This window comes from Trichosurus vulpecula, chromosome 2 (genome assembly GCF_011100635.1).
Source record: "Trichosurus vulpecula isolate mTriVul1 chromosome 2, mTriVul1.pri, whole genome shotgun sequence".
NCBI classification, from domain to species: domain Eukaryota; kingdom Metazoa; phylum Chordata; class Mammalia; order Diprotodontia; family Phalangeridae; genus Trichosurus; species Trichosurus vulpecula.
In genome coordinates this window covers 119,761,691-119,784,273 of record NC_050574.1, presented here as the reverse complement: position 1 = coordinate 119,784,273, position 22,583 = coordinate 119,761,691, and the positions used below count along the sequence as shown (strand labels likewise).

Here is a 22,583-nt window from a genome sequence, read left to right as displayed (position 1 = left end):
CCATCCCTCTGGGGACCCAACCTGCCAATATGTATTAGGATTTGGCAAATGAGCCCAGAGAGGGTTGTTACCTATCATTGTAGAGAGTTACCTATCACTGTAGAGATGTTGAGAGACTTGTTCAGGGTCACAAAACCAGTATGTGTCAACGGCGAAATGTGAACCTAGGTCTTCCTGACTCCAAGGCTGGCCTTCCATCAACAGCGACAACACAAGGTTGCCTTTTCTCTTCATCTACAAGATGGGGATGATAATACCTCCCCTGCTTGCTTTACTATGTTACTATGAGACACAAGCATAATTTGCAATACATAAAATATATTATATTATACATAATGTTGATATAATATACAGGGTGTCCATAAAGTCTGTGTGCAATTTAAAATAGTTGTAACTTGTAAATTGTACATGGACTTTATGGACACCCAGTATAATACACAAAATGCATTGGGTCATGCATAATGTAAATGTAACCTATAATACACACAAATGTATTATGTCATACATAATAAAGATGTACTATGCAATACATAAAATGTATCATGTCACAATAATATAAATGTAATTATGTTATGCATAATGCAAGTGTAACCTATAATACACACAAATGTATTATGTCATACATAATAAAGATGTACCATGCAATACATAAAATGTATCATGTCACAATAATATAAATGTAATTGTGTTATGCATAATGCAAGTGTAACCTATAATACACACAAATGTATTATGTCATACACAATATAAATAGAATACGCAATACAGTAAGTGTATTGTATCATGCATAATATAATTCTGTCATACATAATGTAAATATAACATATAATATACAAAAATGTCTTATTGTGTCATGCATAATATAAATGTGATACACACTAATGTGGGTGTGACCTTCTTGTAAAGTGGAAGGCACCTACATGGGAAAAATGATCAATTCCATTGGCTCAAACAAATTCTTATTGAGCATCTGACCTTTACTAAGAAGCACCCACCAAGAGATACATGTAGAAAAGTAGGTCCAGATATAGACATAGGTATGTGTAAGCACATGCAGGTCACCAACATGCACATATGACTAGATATATGTATATGCACATGTACCCAAACACCCAAGTGCATAATTTGTGGCAACAAAGAACACAGGTTTGCTTTGCTTGTCCACAGGGGAGCAAAATTATCGTCAGTGGGTCAGGGGAGGTGAATATTACAGGGAGGCAGATTTTGGCTCCATTAAAAAAAATTCCTACAACTCAGAACCGTCCCACAATGGAACAGGCTGCCTCAGAAGGGAGGCTTCAGGAAGGAATGAGCTTCCTGTCAGGCAGAGGTTTGATGATTTCCCCTCTTCCAAACATGGAAGTGGCAGAGGAGATTCCTGCATGGGATGAGCAGTTGGGCTGGCTGCTCTCTGAGCTGCCTTTCAGCTCTGACAGTTGATGGATTGATCAGAGCTACAGCTCTATAGACCTGAATTTGGGTTTAAACTCCAGCATTTACTAGCTGTATGTCTGAAGTTATTCCTATTGCGACATGGAGCTGAGCTTAGGATCACAAAGGCTTAGCCCAAGGAGTATAAATCCTGGCTGGTTCTACCAGGTAGAAAGACTTCCATTGTAGTCCTGCTTAGGACCAGTCTAGGTAAGTATGGAGAAGTTCAGCCCTAGCAGGCGAGCATCTTGAATTTGTTGACTATGGTAACTCATGAAACAAACTGAAAAATAGCACAGGGCTCTCTAAATGAGTCCAGGTTTTCTGGAAAAATTTACATGAACTGATGCTAAGTGAAGTGAGCAGAACAAGAGAACATAGTACACAATAACAGCCACACTGTGCAATGACCAACTTTGACAGACTTAGCTCTTCTCAGCAATACAGTGATCTAAGACAATTCCAAAAGACGCATGATGGAAAATGCTTTCCACATCCAGAGAAAGAACTATGGAGCCTGAATACACATTGAAGCATACGATTTTCACTTTTTTTCCTTTCTCGTGGTTTTTCCCCTTTGTTCCGATTCTTCCTTCAAACATGACTAATGTAGAAATATGTCTAATAAGATTGTACATGTATAGCCTGTATCAGATTTCATGCTGTCTTGGGGAGGGGGAAGGGAAGGGAAGGAGAAAAAAATCTGGAGCTCAAAGTCTTGTAAAAGTGAATGTTGAAAAAAAGAAAATGTAACAACTTAAAAAAAAAAAGAACCTGTGGCCTTGAGGCCACATGTGACCTTCTAGGTCCTTGGGTGTGGCCTTTTGACTGAGTCCAAGTTTTACAGAACAAATCCTCTTATTAAGGGGATTTATTCTGTGAAGTTTGGATTCAGTCAAAGGGCTCCACCTGAGGACCTAGAGGGTCACATGTGGCCTTGAGGCCTTAGGTTCTCCACTGCTGGGAGTATCATCAATTGATGGACAAATATTCTATCAATCAATGAACCTACTATATGCTTAGGCATTGTACTAGGTGCTAGGAATACAAAGCCAAAACCAAAAGCAGCCCTTCTTCTCAAGGAGTTTGCATTCTATCAGAAACAACCTGTTTGTATATGATTAGATTAAAAAATATATTTTTTCTTATTTTTGTTTTATTTTGTTCTTGGTGGCATAGAGATACTTAAGGAAGGCTTCATAAAGAAGGGGTACTTGTGCTGGGCTTAGAAGAAGCCTAGGAATTCCAAGAGGCAGAAGTGAGAAGATGAATTCATAGGGGCCAACCTTTGCAAAGGCATGGAAGTGGAAGATGAAATGTCCTATGTGAGGGATAACAAGTAGGTTAATGGCTAGATTATAGAGTCAATGAAGGGAGTAATATGTAATAAATCTGGAAAGGCAGCCTGAATCCAGTTTGTGATAGGCTTTAAAGACCAGGCAGATGACTTTATATTTTAACCTAGAAGTACTGGGAAGCCCCTGATGCTTCTTTATCAGGAGAGTGGCCATTTCCATAGTTGCAATGAGGGAGTAGTGGAAGAAGGGGGTAGAAGGTGCTAAGTATCATATTTTTTAAGCCACATACAAACATGAATTTGATGGTTGAATTTAACTTCATTTCTCACCAAGCTATACTCTGGACTGCATCATGCCTCAGAAACCTCTTCATCCTAGAAAATCATTCCAGAACTAGAATCCCTACCTCGACAGTGCCTTGTCTTACATTTAGGTGGCTCCTCCAGAACCTCCTTTTAAGGAGGGCACCCAGACCAATCATCTCTCCATTCCTTACCAGGCTATCCTCCGGAATTCTCCACCATGCCTCACCAACCCCCACTTTTAGTTTTCTTTTTTGTGTTATCTTCCACCATTAGAATGTAAGCTCTTTGAGGACAGGGACTGTCTTTCATGTTGTATTTCTATTCCCAGCCTTAGCACAGTGCCCAGCCCATAGTAAGGGCTTAATGAATTTTTACTGACTGACGGTTGCTACTCTAAACATTTGGCACATTATTGGAAGACCAGAACTCCATCTATGTTGATATTTTTATGATAAAGAAAAGCACGAGACAAAAGGAATTCACAGCTAAGTGGTACATTGGTTCTCCTTGGAGAGGCAAATGAAAAAGAGATGGTTGTTTGGTTAATTGTGAATTCACAGGTGATAAGAAACTTAATTCATTGGATACTTGGTCATCAAGTGCTTATCATGGGTATTTGCAAAAAAAAAAAGACCCCCAGGAGGAGAAGAGACTGTTGTAGAGTCAAGGATGAGAAGAGCCAAAGAAATATGAAGAATTTAATAAGAATTTCCAAAAAGAGTCAACATCTATTTTGATAGGATGAAAGGAACATAGATTTATATCTGGAAGAGAAGAAATGTTGACCTTCCTATAGCTGCCTTAAAGGGATGCACTCTGTGTCTTGTTAACACTGCACGGGTTTTTATGAGGGCACTTTCCAAGTCTGCCATGGTCAGTTTTACAGCTCTGAAGATGTTCACTAAGACTGATATCTTGTAGGTGTTGGTGGCTTTAAATATGTTCTTCCTACTTCTCTTTGATTTAAAGATGCCAGTAATCCTGAAATTACTTATCCTGAATTAAGTAATAATGATGACTGTTACTGTTATTGTTATATTCACACAGTGACTCAACTATACCTGTAACCACAGACAGAGGAACACAACACATACGCACATAAGGGCACCAGGGACAGTTTATGGGGAGAGAAAATCATTCTGAGGGTATCATTCTTACCAGTTTCCAAATGCTCAAGGTTTAGTGAAATCTCAAAAGCCCTTTGATGAGATTTTCTTTAGCCCCTAAGTTTTCCCTCTTCTCTCTACCCTGCCTCTCACCCTTTCCTTCTCTGCATCTTTCGGAAATCAGTTCCATGTGTTTCAGTCTCGTTTGCATGGCAAGCGTCAGAAGGAGGATTCCATGAAAGCTCTTTGATGTCTGAAGCCAACTTGGAGGGGTTCTTTTGTTGTTTTAAATCAGAAGTTACTGTTTCCTGTGAGCCAATGCAGCCTAATCTCCCTCAGAAGCGCCATCCCCCTCCCCTTCCACCACCTCAGTTCCTCCATATATAATTATAGACTGTCAGAATTGAAAGGGGCCTAAGAACGGAGAATTTCAGAATTGGAAACGTCAGAGCTGGAATGGCCTTTAGAAACAGAATGGAGTTTTGTTAGTGCCTCCCCTATGAGATCACCTCCCATCTATCCTGTCATAGCTTGTTTGTGCATAACTGTTTGTATGTTATCTCCTCCATTCCATTATAAACTCCTCGAGGACAGGGGCTGTCTTTTGTCTCTATTTGCATCCCTGGTGCTTAGCACATTGCCTGGCATGTGGTAGCACTAAACACAAGTTTATTGACCGGTTCATACATGCTTGTTGACTTGTCTTCTCTAGGAGGGACCTTAAATCAAAGAACAGAGCTGGATGGGACCTTAGAACATAGATTATCCGAGCCGGGAGGAAGATTAAAAATTATCTAGTTCTACTCCCTCATTTGAAAGAAGGGGAGGTTCAGTCCTTGATGGGGGCATCTCCCTTAACTTTACTCAAGGTCACAGAAATGCTCAGTGGTAAAGTCAGGACTGTGTTCCAGGTCATTTGATCATAAGGTCAATACTATTTCCACTGTATCACACTGCCCCAGTTTTCTGAGTACAGACCAGGAGACTAGGGGCTGAGGACCCTGACCCAGGAACCTACTCCATGTCTTTGACATTCAAAGGCTTTGGTGAGACTGGGGCAGAAAAGGAAGCAATCCTGACTGAAGCACACGTGTGCTCACACATGTGGGGGGGGTGTGTATATGTGGGTGTGTATGTATGTGTACATCATGAAGGACATAAAACAGCACTCAAGGGTAAGGTTTCAGAGGGGTGTTGTCCCATGTAGAATGCGACTGTATAACAAATGTTAGGGTATTTCTTTTAGTCATTTTAAGTCATGTCTGACTCTTTCTGACACCATTTGGATTTTTCTTGGCAAAGATATTGGAGTGGTTAGCCATTTCCTTCTCCAGCTCATTTTACAGAAGAGGAAACAGGTAGGCAGACTTGATCAGGGTCACACAACCAGCAAGTGTCTGGGGCCAAATTTGAACTTGGAGAGGAGTCTCCCTGATTTGGGGCATCATCCTCAAAGTCATATGAAAATTATCCCCAATTCAATGAGCTACGAACACCCAATGAGAAACTGGTCCTGCCCAGGCTCATCTCTCATCTGCCTCAAATGCCATTTGGTCTAGGGCTATATATAAACATTTATGGCTCTCTGCTTATAAGTTCCCTTATTTATTGGAAACTTATGCTTGCCTAGGGCTGTGATCATGTGTCTCTTGCATGAAGGCCTTTCAAATGGGTTCCAGGTCGACTGCTCTCTCACTTCACCTTAGCTGCTCTACACGAAAGCAGGGGATGTGTCTTCTGTCTCTCTAAAGGGGTCAAAACTTCTTCTCAAATCTCTAAGCACGCCAGCTTTTTTTAAATTTTTTTTTAATTTTTAGTTTATAACACTCGGTTCTACATAATTTTGAGTTCCAGATTTTCTTCCCTCCCTCCCCCCCTCCCTCCCCAAGACAGCATGGTATCCCATATAACTTCCACATATAACTTTCCATTGAATTAATTTACACACTAGTCAAGTTATGGAGAAGAATTGTGACCAATGGAATGAATCATGAGAAAGAAGAAACAGAACCAAAAAGAAAAAACACAACCCAAAAACAAACACAAAAGAGAGAAAAAAAAGGGGGGAGAAAAAGGCAAGCATGTAGTGTGCCTCAATCTGCATTCATACTTCGTAGTTCTCTCTCTGGATGTAGATAGCATTCTCCATCGTCAGTCCTTTGCAGTTGTCTTTGCACATTGTGTGGCTGAGACTAGCAAAGTCTGTCAGGGTTAATCCTCACAGAATCCATATATCTGTGGTTGTGTATAATGTTCTCCTGGCTCTGCTCCACTCACTCAGCATTATGTCGTGTAGGTTTTTCCAGGTTGTTATGAAGTCCGTATCATCCCCATTTCTTATAGCACAATAGTATTCCATTACCTTCATATGCCACAGCTTGTTCAGCCATTCCCCAATTGATGGGCATCCCTTCGATTTCCAGTTCTTAGCTACCACAAAAAGAGCCGCTATAAATATTTTTGTACATATGGATCCTTTTCCCACTTGTGTGATCTCTTTGGGCTACAGCCCCAGAAGTGGTATTGCTGGGTCAAACGGTATGAACATTTTTATAGCCCTTTGGGCATAGTTCCAAATTGCTCTCCAAAATGGCTGGATCAGTTCACAACTCCACCAGCAATGTAATAATGTTCCAATTTTCCCACATCCTCTCCAGCATTTATCATTTTCCTGTTTTGTTATTTTCGCCAATCTGACCAGATATTAAACTGTACTATAGAGTAGCAGTCATCAAAACTACCTGGTACTGGCTAAGAAACAGAGTTGTGGATCAGTGGAATAGGATAGGAACACAAGATGGAGAAGTCAACGACTATAGCAATCTACTCTTTGATAAACCCAAAGAGGCCGGCTTCTGGGCTAATAATTCTTTATTTCACAAAAACTGTTGGGAAAATTGGAAAATGGTAGGGTAGAAACTGGGCATAGACCAATATCTTACACCATATACCAAAATAAAGTCAAAATGGGTTCATGATTTAGGAATAAAGGCTGATACTATAAGTAATTTGCGTGAGCAAGGAATAGTTTACCTATTAGATTTATGGAAAAGAAAAGAATTCATGACCCAACAAGAGACAGAGAGCATTACAAAGTACAAAATGGATAATTTTGATTATGTTAAATTGAAATGTTTTGTACAAAAAAAGCCAATGCAACAAAAATTAGGAGGGAAGCAGAAAATTGGGAGAAAATCTTTACAACTAGTATCTCTGACAAAGGCCTCATTTCTAAAATATACAGGGAAGTGAGCCCAATATATAGGAATACAAGTCATTCCCCAATTGAGAAATGGTCAAAGGATATGAACAGGCAGTTTTCAGAGGAAGAAATTAAAGATATCTATAGGCATATGAAAAAATGCTCTAAATCACTACTGATTAGAGAAATGCAAATCAAAACAACTCCTAGATAGCACACCAGCTTTAATCACACCAGGCATGAATTTGGATTTTCTTTGTTCATAATCAGACGTAGGACGTATATGACAACAGTAAGAGAAGATAAATGAGCACTGGGTGCTTCGGCTGAAAGGAAACGCAGATTTTTTTTCTCTCCTCATGCTTCCTTTTGTCATTGAATTGGAAGCAAGATGGACCCAGTAGTGAGCATCTCATCAGCTCCAGGTGCCAGAAATCAGCAAATGCTACAAATGAGGGCTTGATTTATTTTTGTTGAATGTTTAGAGTCTAGATTTAATAAAGTGATGGAGAAAATGTGAATAATGCATTAAACTTAAAAATGTCTTATTTTTAGAGTTTGGGTTTTTTGAAGAGTCAGTTGTTAAACATTTATCTGCATCGCTCTGGGCACAGGGATTGGGAAGGGGGCAGTACTGGGAAGTTTGTTTACATTGTCAAGGTTGGTTTAGATGAAGATTTTACATTCTCCCCACAAACTCTCAAAAGACATGACTACTCCAGTAGGATTCAATTCACTGAACATTTATTGAGTGCCTCCTTTTTACAGAGTTTTGAGGGAAATAAACTACAGACACAGAAAACGATAATCCACAGCATTATTTGAGAAATGGGTTCAAGAGCTAAATGAGAGTTTGAGGGACACTGGCTTGACCAGCTGGGTGTCAGGGAAGTCTTCTTGGAGGAAGTGGTCTTTGAGTTGTACTTTAAAGGTTGCGTAAAAATTTAACAGGCCAAGAAGGGCAGGGAGAGTCTTATGAAGATATGGAACAGCTGAAGCAAAGTCACAGAGATGGGAGATGAAGTGGACCAGTTTCTCTAGAGTAAAAATTATAATAAAGGGCTAAAATATGAGTTAATGCTGGTGGTCACTAGCTTGGGGAGGGCATCAAATGCCAGGATTCTGAACTTTACTTGAAAGGCAATAGGGAGTCACTGAAGGATTTTGAGCAGAAGATATGACTGCTCTTACGTAAGATAAATCTGAGTTGGAAAAGAATGGGTTGGGGTGGAGAGGCAGAGGGAAAGTGGTAAGGCCTTTTAGAAAACCATTCTAATTTTCCATGCCTGAAAAAAGTCTAATGGATTTATCCCTTAGAGAGAGAAGCTTGAGTAGAATGATTGGGGCAGAAGTCATACTGAGACGGATGGGAGAGAAAGGAGGTGAAGGCATTGGCTGCAGGTGATTTCAAGAAGGTGAAAAGAATGTTAAACCTGGAAGGAGCCTCAGAGTCCATCTAGAGTTAGCTCCTGGTTAGATAGAAGAGCAAACAGGGACAAGTCACTCACACAGGTCACACAGGTAAGTAATGGCTGAGCCCTTTATTCTATATCATTATGATTGTAGGTCCACCGCCCTCCTCAGATGGATAAAAGCTCAACAAAGATACAACATATGATGTTTGGGGAGGCCTATGTCCCTATAGCACATGAGAATTTATCCTTCCATCTTTCCTTCCTTCTCTCTTCTTCCCTCTCCTTCCTTCCTTTCCTTCCTTCTTTCTTTCCTTCCATCTTCCCTTCCTTCCTTCCTCCTTCCCTTCCTTCCTTCTTCCCTTCCTTCCTTTTTCCCTTCCTTCCTTCTTTCCTTCCTTCCTCCCTCTTCTCTCCCTCCTTCCTCCCTCTTCTCTCCTTCCTCCCTTCCTTCCTTCTTTCCTTTATCCTTCCTCCCTCCCTCCTTCCTTCCTTCTTTCTCTACCCAGTCAACAAACCCTTATTATACACTTATAAGGTCTCTGTGCTCTAACCTGGGAGAGTTACAAAGATTTAATAAAGCATAGTTATTGACCAAAGCTCACAGTTGTGAATAGAGGCATGTTAAATTTTAAGGTAAATGAATAATAAAATGCTTCATTTTACAAAAAAAAAAAAGAAAATAAATGGACACATACAGGCATAAGGAGACAAAGAGAGATATTGTCACAGGGCTGGGAACAGGGGTGGGATTTGATACAACACAATGGCATCACTCCCAGCTGGAGAGTATCAAGGAAGGCTTCATGGAGAAGATAATGCGAGGTGTCCCAAAAGTCTTAGGGCAAACAGCCCCAAGACTTTTGGGACACCCTGTAATTGCACTGAGACTTGATAGGTGGAGAGTTTTTCAATTTTGGGGAAAAGCATTCCAGGCACAGAGAATAGTGGAAGCAAAGGCATGGTGGGAGGAAAGTAGGGAGTGCTAAATTGTAAGCAGCATAAAATCAGGCTGAAGTCAGATTGTGGAGAGCCTATACCAGCAGGCCTTTAGATGGTACCCAGTAGGCAGCATAGGGACATAGATGGGGCTGGACTTTAGGGAGATTTAAGGGAAACTCTGGAAGCACAGAAAGAGAAAGGAAAAGTTATTTGAGATACACCAGGTGAGAAGTCAATCAGTCCATCCCGATGACTCTAAGCAGGAGGATGCAAGAGAGAAGGACCCAAAGTCCCTGCAAAGGAAGCTGACAGAGGCAGCTAGAGCAAGCCCCTCTGCCCCCTGGATTGCAGCATCTTCGTTACCTGGGAGCTCTGGAGCAAGGGGATCTGTGGTAGTCAAAGGCCCTAGGGTCAGTGCTCTGGGCCTTCTGCAAACACTCTTGGATGCTTTCTGCTTCCTGAAAAGAGAACTGGACTTAGCATTCAAAGACCCGGGGGCCAGGCCTGGCTCAGACATTTACTAGCTGTGTGACCTTGGGCTCTTTGAGCCTCAGCCTCCTAATCCGCAAAGTAGAAATAAGGATCCTTCCTCTACCTCCTTCCCAGGGTTGGAGTGGGAGAAGGCTTTTTCAACCAAGTTCTGTAGACGTGGGAATTGTTAATATTATAATGATAGTCCCTTTGAGGACTCAGCTAAAAATAATAATAAAAAAAAAATCAACGCAATTAGCCTCAGGGCAGTACACTTGCTAACGAGCTGTCTGTTTCCTATCAAGGGAGGAATAAACAGGATAATTAATGGGGCAGGGAGCTGTGGAGGAGCTGAGGTCAGGTTCATAGAAGCCATTCCCCAGCGTTGTGCCACATGCCATGTCCCTTGCTTGTGTCTTCTCCTCTAGGGGCCTGTTTCTTCTGCCTTTTTGGAGCTCCTGGGTCTGCCATCGCTTCGGTTGGCCTTCCTGAAGGATGTATTGATCTCTTGATTCACCATTTCCTGCCAGGCATCTCTGGGAAGGGAGACAAACATTCGAGGGGTAGGCAGGTCAGCACAAGAGGAGAAAGGAACTTTGGCAAAGAGGAGCCAGGAGCACTCCATATGATGATATAGGATCTGACTCTGACACTCCCGGTTGTGCCCTTGGACTTCATCTCTCTGAATCTCAGGATTCTCATCTACCCAGTGGGGCTACTGACATTTACCTTACCTCGGGGGCATTATGGAATCAGATGAGAACGTGTATTAAAATGCTTTTAAAAAACATACTGTAGAAATAAGGGCTGTTATAAGCATAGAATAATGAACAGAACACTGGCCCATGTCTCAGGAGACCTAGGTTCTAATTCTCATTTGGCCACTAACTAGCTACATGATATTAGACAAGGCAATCCCCTTTGCCGGGCCTCAATTTTCCTCTCTGTCAAATGAAAGGAATTGAACTGAATGCTCTTTCAAGACCCTTGTGGATCAATGTTCTCCAGTCCCTTTCATCTCTAACATTCTATTTGCTAAGGGCCCCTTCTAGTTCTGCTTTCTGATTCTTCTGAGAACATTCTGTGTTCTAAGGTCCCTCCTAGCTCTAAGAGTCTGTGTTCTAAGGTCCCTCCCAGTCCTGACATTCTGTGTTCTAAGGTCCCTCCCAACTCTAGCATTCTATGTTCTAAAGTCCTTCCCTGCTCTGACATTCTGAGTTCTAAAGTACCTTCTAGCTTTGACATTCTGGTTCCCTTCCAGCTCTGGCATTCTCTGTTCTAAGACCTCTTCCATCTCTGACATTCCATGTTCCAGGTCCCTCCCCGCACTAACATTCTGTGTGCTAGAGTTCCTGCCAGTAGATACTCTCTAAGTTCAAGGAGATGGCACCATGCATGCAGGAGGACTTCATGGGTTGACACCCCCCACCCCAGACCTAATGAGTAAGCTACCTTAATGTTGCATTCAATGGTAATGTCCACATACGGAAGGGAGGAGTCTGTTACAGAGTTCACCAGTTGGGAGGTTAGCCTAAGATGCTTCCATCAAAAGCTGACAATCAGTAATCTCCAAAAAGAAAGGCTCTCACAAAGCTGCCTGGATCTGGGTAGTAAACATACCAGATAAGGACAGACCTTGATCCCAGGTCTTTCTAGCTCTGATGCTGAGTCTCTATCCACTATGTCACAGTGCCTGCTACACAGTAGGTACACAGTAAATGCTTGCCAAATGAATGAATGCAACCACTGACCTTCGAATTATTAAGACATCAAAATGTCCCAGGCAAAGAGTAAGAAAGATGGAGAGAAGTTATTGATTGATTCACACAAGAGACAATGCCAAAGAGATCAGTTCTCGATGGGAGTTCAAAGCGATCTGGCAAACCCATCAGAGCTTCCCAGCTCCCGTCTCTGACAGGCCTGTCCCAATCACCTTCCACCCAAGGAGCTGAATGCATTTTCCAGATGTCATCGTCGGTCTCTTGGGGAAGGTTGTGTCTGGGCCCGTGGCTGGATTGATGCATCGGAGTGAGGCGGGGGCGTGGGGAGCATGTCACAGCAGCACAAAAGCACTATATCTTGGGTGGGGAAGTCATGTGAGACAAACTCACTTCCCCTTCACAGAACATGATCCTCTCTGTAGTGCACTCACCCTGAGAGATTCCCTGCTGATTCCCCAGCATTGTGGTCACTGGAATGAACTCCATTTCCGACCTCCCATCTCTCCTGTTAGATTTGCTATTCTGGTGACCTCCGACTTGACACGGAAAGGTCTCTCATTTACTCTCTCTGATCACAACTTGTATCACATACTCTTTCCTGAAGTGGGTCACCTCCTCGGACCTTGTTGATTTCCCTTAGTCGGCAGCATACATTAGGGTCTGTTAACTCCAAATCTGGCTCCCTTTACGTGACGATACCAGTATAAATAATTATAATAGCTAGCACATCTGTATCACTCTAAGGTTTGCAAAGCACTTTACAAACATCGTCTCATTTTATGTTCCCAGAAGCACTGGGAGGGAGGAATAGTATTCTCATTTTACAAATGAGGAAACCGAGACAGACAGAGGTCTTACCCAGGGTCATACAGTTAGTAAGTATCGGAGACTGGGTTTGAACTTAGGTCTTCCTGACTCCAGATCCAGCATTCTATCCCCCTCACCACCTAGCTGCCTATGACAGCACTCTCTGGACCATTGCCCTAGGATGTATTGATGGGAAAGACTGTGAGATCCTGAAACCAAGTACTTACACAAAGCATCCTTTAGCTGATTGAGAGGGAATGTATTACTCCTATGGAAAATGAATAGGCGTTATCTCACTCAAAGTGAGAACCTGAAAAGACCATAGCCTAAAAGGGCCAGAGTCTCCCAATGCATCCTGGACCATCTCTAGTCATCTTGATGAATATGTGGTCACTGGACCCAGATGGCTCTAGAGGAGAAAGTGAAGCTGGTGCCCTTGCACAGCCCTCCCTCACTCAAATCAAAGTCAACTGCAAGTCATGTCATCATTTCCCTGATGTCATGGTCCTCTTCGTGAACGGACAAACACAATTATTCCTATGTGCTCCAGTCCTAACTGGATGGGGACAGGGGTAGGAAATGGCAAACCACTGCAGTATCTTTGCCAAGAAAACTCCAAACGGGGTCATGAAGAGTCAGACATGACTGAAAAACTACTGGACAACAACAAAAGGGGTAAGAAATCTAAGATCATAGGCAAATGTTGTCCCCCCCTTAACCCCCTGACCCTGACTTTCTCTAACCTTCAGAGCTAGGTCCAAGGGGCCTCTCCTTGTCTTCCAAATCTAGGAGTGAAAAACCTGTTGTTAAGTACCCAAGATGAGGAATCCCCAGTACCATTCCTGCCTCTGCAGCTGGACCACCCTTGGGACAGAGCCAGTGGCAAACTCATTGTGTGTATTTCAGGCAGGTGGTGCTAGCTATGTGCCCTGTCCCAAGTCCCTCTCTTTCTCAAAGTCAGTTTCCTCACCTGTAAAATGGGAATAATCCATGTTTATACTATCTACATCACAAAAGTGTTGGAAAGGAAAGGGCAATGCATACTCTACAGACCCAGTCTTTGAAAAAATAGAGATCAAATTGTTCGACCCTCTCATTTTGCAAATGATAAAGCCAGACAGTGTAAAGGCCTGGCCCCAAATCACCCAGCTGGTTAGTGGCAGAGACAGGAGCACAACACCTACGGAGTCTAGTTGCAGAAAATGGAAAGGTCTCTTGTACCAAAACCACCTCCTCCACTTGATGCCCAGGTGTCAGAAGTGACCACTATTAAAATCACCCCTTGTGATTATGATTTTGAAGTCCTCTGTACTGGGAAGGGCAAGAGGAACATCTTATAGGAATGGGTGTATACTGAGGATCAATATTTCCTTCTCAAATTTACAAAAGGTAATAGCTATGACAAGTTATAGCAAATCTATATCAAATTGCTTGCCTTCTTAAAAAGAGAAGAGAGGAAGGCAGGAGGGTGAGAATTTGGGACTCAATTTTTTTTAAATAAATGTTAAACAATTTTGTTTACATGTAATTGAGAAAAATAAAAATGTAAAAATAAAAACTTTTTAAAATTAAAAATAGCTATGCATTGTGTATGGCCTTAAGATTGGGTAGGTGCTTTACATAGGTTATCTCATTTGACAACAATCCTATGAGAAAGGTGTTATTATTCCCATTTTACAGATAGGGAAACTGAGGCTGAGCAAGGTTTAAGTGACTTGCTCAGACTCACCCAGCTAGAAATCATCTGAGGCAGGATTTGAACTTAGCTCCAGCCCTGTATCCGTTGTGCCACCCAGCTCCTCTAGTAATACCCTGGCTACCTCTGGGTATGAGCATAGCAATCAAGCAACATGGATTAATTGAGATCCCCCCTGTGTCCAGGCTGGGGCTGTAGAGGAGACGAAGATGAGGCCCTGAATTCCCTGACCTCAGAGAATCCTTACTCAGTGGTTGAAGTGTGTGAGTGTGTGTGTGTGTGTGAGAGAGAGAGTGTGTATGTGCATGTGTGTATGAGAGTGTGTGTGTGAGAGAGTGTGTGTGTGAGTGTATGTGAGTGTGTGAGTGTGTGTGTGTGTATGAGACCATGAGTTAAAATGTACAGGAGTGCACATGGACCTGCAAATGTGAATGTTAAGTATAAACGTGTATACGTAGGACTGTCTTTCAGAGGTGAGGGTCTGTGTGTGAGCCTGTGTAAATGAAATCATTTGTCAAAGTGTATGCAGATGTGAATCGGTGGCTAACAGATGTCCCTGAGTGTGAATGAATGTGCGGAAATGAATGTGTGAGTGTGAATGCTTGTACAAGTATGTGGAATAATAATTTCGTTATTGTCGAGTCGTTTCAGTCATGTCCAACTCTTCACGACCCCATTTGGGGTTTCCTGGCAGAGATACTAGAGTGGTTTGTCATTTCCTTCTCCAGCTCATTTTACAGATGAGGAAACTGAGGCAAACAGGGTTAAGTGACTTGCCCAGTGTCACATGGCTCGTAAGTATCTGAAGCTGGATTTGAACTCAGGTCCTCCTAACTCCAGGGCCAGCATTCTATCCACTGTGCCACCTAGCTGTCCGTAATAATAACATTAATAATAACCAACATTAATATATAATCTCACTGATTCACATAGTCAGACATTTCTACAAGCATTTATACTCAGACTGATATATATTCACACAACTCACACAAACTCAAAGGATCATGGCGTTTAAAGTGACATTGCCTATTAGAGATCCTTTATTAGCAATCAACAAGCATCGATTTAGCACTTAACTCTGCGCCCAAAGGCAACAACAGTCCATGCCCCTCAAGGAGCTTGCATTCTAATGAAGGAGACAATATGGAAATAATCAGGTATAAACAAGATACAGACATACCGAGTAGTTACATAGTAGCTATAGAAGGGAAGACTCACTTTAACATTCGCAAGGTGTTTTACAAATATCACCTCATTGACCAGCCCAACAATCCTGGGAGGTAGGCGCTATTATTATACTCACTTTAAATGCTTGTTGTTTAATTTTTACAGGTGGGGAAACTGAGGCACAAAGAGGATAAATGACCTGCCCAAGGTCACAGAGCTAGCATCTGAAGCAGGGTGGGAAACCAGGTCTTTCTGCCATCAAGTCCAGTGTCTCCTCCCCTGTGTCACCCGGGCAAGCTGCCGGAGTGGAAAGAAGGTCCTGGGTTTGAATGTCAGCTTTACTTCCTGCTAGCTGTGACATCTTGGACAAGTCATGGCTCGCCTTGGGCCTCAGTCTCCTGCTCTATAAAAGGAGGGTGCTGGACCACAGGGTCTCCAAGGTCCCTTCTGGGTATAAATCTATACACTAGAGTCTTCCTTGTTTTCATATTCTTCTCAGACATGACTTTCTGCAATTCTAGGAGTAATTTTTCTCGAAGAACACAAGTAGGAGTGAGCTGTACCTGGAGACAAAATGGTACAGCAAAGGATTGGGGAACCACTGCCTGCCCCCCACCCCAGCCATTGGAGGACCACCTTCAAACGTCCAGGGTTGTGGGGCAGGTTGCCCAGACTGCTCTGTCAACAGGAAGTGCTCCCCACCACCGCACCCCTGTCCAAGGCCCTATATAGCCTTGGCACCCCTCATCAGCATCCACGGGGCGGAAGTACAGACTGATGTAAGTTTCCTCTGCCCAGAGAAAACAATTGGGCCCTTTCAGAGGAGGTCCAGCCCTGTCTGGGGTCAGGGAGGTGGGGGACAGGGTGTTCCGCCCTCCCGTCATTAATCTGTCCATTTGGTTTCCCCATCTCTAGACCTTCTGCTTAAGCCCTAGTGATGAATGGGAGGCCCTGGGGGTGCAGCCCAACAGGAAAACAGCTAGGCCCAGGCCAGAACTTTCAAGAATTTATGTTATTCCTACCCTTTTTTCTCCCTCACCCTAACTAAGCCTCTCTAGACTTTCAGCCTTTTTCCTCCCTTGGTCCAGACCTCAATTTCATTGGTGTAGGAAATTTCTAATGAGGAAACCCCTCTCTACCAATGCAGATTGGCACATGCTCTGCAACTTACATTCTTAGAGATTGTAAGTGATTTGTCCAAGGTCACACACTCACTATGTTGGAGTCAGGACTCGAATCCACGTTTTCCTAACTCCAAGACCAGTTTTCTATCCACTACTCTATCTCTCAATGACACACTGAACATGGCACAATAAATGATGTGACTATGGAGGGTTAGAGTTTAAAATATCCTTCTCTGGTAAGGGTTCTTGAACTGGGGTCCATAGATTTCAGGAAGTCTGTGAACTTGGAGGGAAAAAAATGGCATCTTTATTTTCATTAGCTTCTAACTGAAGTTTTTAGGGGCAGCTAGGTGACTCAGGCCTGAAATCAGGAAGACTCATCTTCCTGAGTTGAAATCTGGTCTCAGACGCTTATTAGCTGTGTGACCCTGGGCTAGTCACTTAACCCTGTTTGCCTCAGTTTCCTCATCTGTAAAATGAACTGGAGAAGAAAATGGCAAAGCACCCAGTATCTTTACCAAGAAAATCCAAAATGGGGTCGTGGAGAGTCGGACATGACTGAAATGACAGAACAACAAAAACTGAAGTTAAGCCTTTCCTTCAATTATTTAAAAATACGATTCTGAGGAGTAGAATCTCCTTAGGTTTCTCCAAAGGGGTCCATTAAATAAAAAGGGTAAAGAAACACTGGCCTACAGGTAGAGTAGAAATCTACCCCTCGTTAGGAGGACTGACCCAGGAGTCAGGATGCATCACATAAAGCCGTCTACACTTTCTTACCCAGATCCCACCTTCAACAACATCCTGCCTTTTGTCCAAAACTCATCAAGGCTATCTGGCTTCTGGGGTCATCCTGGGGCCCAGATTGACTCAGTCTGGGTCCTAAGGTCAGTCTTCAGTACAAGGCTGGAGTCAGGGCTCAGTTTGGGGCTGGGACATAGCATTTGTTCCTTCTGTTCAGCAAAATTGGCCGATGCAGAGATCAAATCTTCCCCTCCCCCCCTTCCCCCTTCCCCCACCCTTATTCTGGATGCTCAGTTCTGGCCTTTACCAAATTCTCCCACATGTAGACCTGGAGACTTCATGAGCTGGGGAGAGGAAGAGGAGATTCTCTTGGGACCAAGACAAGCAGCCCTGGTCTTCCCTGGTCCCCAAAGTTTTGTCTTTACAGTTTTGTCATTACACCACTGCTTATCTGCTTAAACTAAGGCTAAGCTTTCTAGGGGAGCCCTTGAGGTTCTTGACTCTGGAAGATTCTACAAGGCCACCTCCTTTCCAAATCTCACTTATCTTTCCAGGTCTAACTCAAACACCACCTCCTCCAGGAAGCCTTCCTTTACCACCACAGGCCACAGTGACCTCTCTCCCTCCTCTGAAGCTCCATGGGACTTTTAAAAGACTTTTATTTCCTGTGTCTCAGAGAATCTATGGTGGATTACTCCTTGCTTCTACTGGTTTGTGAGCTCCCTGAGGCCAAGATTTATATTTGCAATTAAAAATCAAGAAACATTTTTTAAGCCAGTTTCTACCACGTGGGCTCCTGTGAGCAACAGTGGAGAGAGATGCCTTTGTGCCTTTATGGTCTAATAGCACTGAATAAGCAAATCAGAGATGTGCCAACCATATGCTGTGTGGAGTCCAAGCCAGAGGGGTTCTTAGCAACTGGAGGGAGAGGGTAGGACCATGGTAGCTTTCCTGGGGGAGATGGGTGTAAATTCAGTAGATGAAGAGGTCAACAAAGGACATTCTAGGGATGAAGGGCAGAGCCATGCCCTCCTACCCACAGCCATCTGAGCCTTGGAAGAACCCACCAGCCCCCCTTGCAAAGTCCCTTGTGCTCACCCTGGTTTGATATCCATGGGCTTAGGGAGCTCTTTCAGGAAGCCTGCTTTCCCAACCAGCCAATAGGTTTCTTCTATACCTTTGCCCTGAAAGAAAATGGAAAACCTCTTAATGTTATCAGTAAAATCAAAACAAACATATCTTTCATCACTTATTAGAATTTGAGATTTTTTTTGAGAATTTAGAATCACAGAATTTAGATTTTTATTTTTAAAAAAAATTGTTTATTTTTAGTTTTCAACATTTGCTTTTATAAGATTTTAAGCTCTAAATTTTCCCCCCTCCCTCCTCTCTCCGCTCCTCAAGATGGCATACAATCTGATATAAGCTATACATGTGCAATCACATTAAACATATTTCCACATTAGTCACATTGTGAAAGAAGACTCAGAACAAAAGGGAAAAACCACAAGAAAGAAAAAGAGAGAGAAAGTAGCATGCTTCGATCTGCATTCAGACTCCAGAGTTTTTTCTCTGGGTGTGGACAGCATTTTCAATCATGAGTCTTTTGGAATTGTCTTAGATCATTGCATTGCTGAGAAGAGCTAAGTCTATCAAAGTTGGTCATCGCACAATGTTGCTATCACTGTGTACAATGTTCTCCTGGTTCTGCTCACTTCACTCAGCATCAGTTCATGTAAGTCCAGGTTTTTCTGAAGTCCACCTGCTCATCATTCCTTATGGAACAATAGTATTCCATTACATTCATATACCACAGACTGTTCAGCCATTCTGCAATTAATGGGCATCCCCTCAATTTCCAATTCTTTGCTACCACAAAAAGAGCTGCTATAAATATTTTTGTACACGTGGGTCCTTTCCCCTTTTTAATGATCTCTTTGGGATACAGATCTGGAAGTGGTATTGCTGGATCAAAGGATATGCACAATTTTATAGCCCTTTGGGCATAGTTCCAACTTGCTCTCCAGAATGGTTGGATTAGTTCACAACTCCATCAACAATGCATTAGTGTTCCAATTTTCCCACATCTTCAACATTTATCATTTTCCTGTTTTGTCTTTCTAGCCAATCTGATTGATGTGATCTGGTACCTCAGAGTTGTTTGAATTGGCATTTCTCTAATCAATAGTGATTTAGAGCATTTTTCATATGACTATAGATAGCTTTAAGAATTTAGATTTTTAGAATTATAGACTCAGACACTCCCCAACCACCCACCCACATACCCTTTCTGGCCAACTTTTTACACTTTTGTAAAATTTTTATGAGAGGGACCCACATACATATCAAGCATCTGAAGTTCTGTTAGTATGAAAACTCTATCCACCAACCATCAAGGAAGGTAAAGACTCCTCAGCACTTGGCCCTTTGTAATAAATATGATCAGGTTAGTGTCAATGAATCTGGGAGACCCTCCAGCAGCTCCTGGACTTCTAGGAATGATAACTGCATTGCTAATGGCATTGAGCCCTGAGACACCCAAAGTCTCTACAATGAAGCCTCTGGCCATTCAAAGGATCAACTTCATAATTCACACAGGAAAAAACTAAGTGGATGAAGAATGTATATTTCCCAGCTTCATGAACAGATTGGGATTGAAGGCTCCCAGTCTGTGGGTATGTCTGTAACTGAGCATAGAGGAATTAGACAGTGAGAAACAGAGAAAGAGAAGCAGAGGGGCAGCTAGGTGGCGCAGTGAGTAAAGCATGGGCCTTGGAGTAAGGAGGACCTGAGTTCAAATCTAGTCTCAGACAGTTGACACACTTACTAGCTGTGTGACCTTGGGTAAATCACTTAACCCCAATTGCCCTGCCTTTCCTCCTCCAAGAAACCAATAAAAAAAGAAAGAGAAACTGAGATCTTATCCTTAATTATATAATATATTATTGCATACTGTGTTATAATATGGACAGCCAGGTGGCTCAATGGATGGAGTGCTGGGCCTGGAGTGAATAAGACTCTTCTCCCCGAGTTCAATTTCAACCTCAGAGACTTATTAGCTGTGTGACCCTGGGCAAGTCACTTAACCCTGTTTACCTCAGTTTCCTAATCTGTAAAGTGAGCTGGAGAAGGAAATGGCAAACCACTCCAGTATCTTTGCCAAGAAAACTCCATATGGAATCACGAAGAGTCAGACACGACTGAGAAACAACTGAATTGATAAATGGAAGTATGTATTATATAGTTTCATATATATATATATATACATATATATACACACATATATATATGCATATATATATATATATATATATATGTCAGATGTTGGCCTTCTCTAACGTGGGATTGGGAGGTAAATAGCTTGGAACTCAAATGTGACAAAAATAATAGTTTTTTTTAAAAAGATACAAGAAATCCTTATTTGTAACATGTGCCAATTTCCAAGGTGTAAATGCTCACACAAAAAATTTAACAATTGGCCTGGCTTTCATGAGTGTACATCAAGCTGCAGCACCCCGCTGAAAGGACTCTCTTTACCTTTAGTTCAGTCTGGCCTCTGACTTCAATTTTGTAGCCTTCATTCAGGCTGACCAAGGCCTGGACAGTACTTCGGTTGACATGGATCCTGTAAGCTGGCAGAAGAAGATAGAGAGGAGTCAAGACATGGAGGAGCTTTACTTTCTCAGCAGGTTCATCCATATCGACAAAACTGTGACCCAATGGAGAGAGCCTTGAACTTGAGATCAGAGGACCTGGTCTCACTTTCCTGTGTGACCTTGGATCCTACCTTAAGGGGCAGTGGATTGGATACTGCAGGACCTAGATTCAAATCGGAGCTAGTCAATTTACTATAACCTTGGGCAAATCCCTTGACCTTTTTTCTAGTCCTCAGTTTTCTCATCTATAAAATGAGGGTGTTGAACTAGATGACCCCTGAGGGTCCTTCCAGATTTAAATCTTTGACCCTACACTCCAAAAAATGGGGGGAATAATCTTTGTGCTCTTTACCTCATGGGGCTGTTGTGGGGATCACATTAAATTGTGCTGTACAAAGCTCAAACCTTACGGGATCAGTTATTCTATTAGCTGTCAGAAGCACCCTGCTGCTGCTGCTGACCCCTGTGGGGCTGTCATGGCTACATCTTCTCTGCCACAGCTGCCTCCGATTCTTCTGGAGAGAGATAGAGGCTGGACTTGGCATGGCTACCTCCTGGCTTCTTCCTAGGAAGTCCATTCAAGATCATTAAAACAATCCGGAAACAATATTAGGAGGTTGCTGGGTAATGTCTGCCCAGCCAGTAGGCAGATACCCTAGCGCACCAAGCCTCCACAATAACATCTCTGGAAGAAGAGGCAGGCCCAGACCTCTGCCATATTTATAATATTATATTGCTTTGGGACAGAAGGAACCTTAGCATGCGTCTAATTCAGTCTCTTCATTTTACATAGGAGACTGAGTCCCAAGCGAGAGTAAATTACCTTCTCAACGTCACAAGTCAGTCTATAGCAGAGCCATGATTTAAATTTAATTTTTCTGCCTCTAAATCATTATTTGCTCTTATCTCAGCCCCTTAGGAGAGATTACCTAACGTGGAGTCCAGAGAAGCCCAATTCTGCAGGTCACCTGACAGGTTGAAAACAGTTGAGTGTCTGCTGAGTGAGAGGAGTCTACCATGAATACTACTGCATACAAAAACATGATTGTCCTCTTAGGGGGAGCCTTGGAAGACATTGTCAGAGCAGTTAAGCTCCCTTAACACCTCTTCAAGTATCTTTGCTTTCTGGTCTCGGGAAGCTGAGGTCCTTCACACCCCTTCAATTGCTCTGGCTAAGCCAGCAGAGTGGCTCCAGGTGATGACAACCCCAGCGACCCCCCAGAGGGTAGTAATGTTGGGAAACAAAATGACTTACCATATTGACTGGAGTATAGATTGCCCTGGAATGTATGAATGTATGTATGTATGTATGTATGTATGTATATGTAAGTGTGTATGTGTGCATGCCATGCCCCAAAAATGAGTTGTACTTTCAAGGAAAAATGTATGTAGGTACACAGTGGACATAGACAACGGGCAATAGAAGTTGCTATAGAACACACTTGGATTTAATGCAAAAATGGCGTTGGAAGCTGTGTCTCCATCAAGAACGAGTCATCCC

The 22,583-nt window shown here is 42.6% G+C and overlaps 1 protein-coding gene across 1 annotated transcript in view; it reads right to left on the bottom strand.

Annotated features, from left to right (window-relative positions):
- Positions 1-10,591: 10,591 nt before the first annotated feature.
- Positions 10,592-22,583, bottom strand: part of GUCY2F (guanylate cyclase 2F, retinal) — a 56,123-nt gene continuing 44,131 nt past the window's right edge. The window contains exons 16-18 of the mRNA XM_036743925.1: positions 20,964-21,058; positions 18,525-18,610; positions 10,592-10,703 (exon numbers count right to left, since the gene is read on the bottom strand). Of these exons, the coding sequence (XP_036599820.1) occupies positions 10,592-10,703; positions 18,525-18,610; positions 20,964-21,058 (293 nt within the window). The remainder of the gene's footprint in view (positions 10,704-18,524; positions 18,611-20,963; positions 21,059-22,583) is intronic.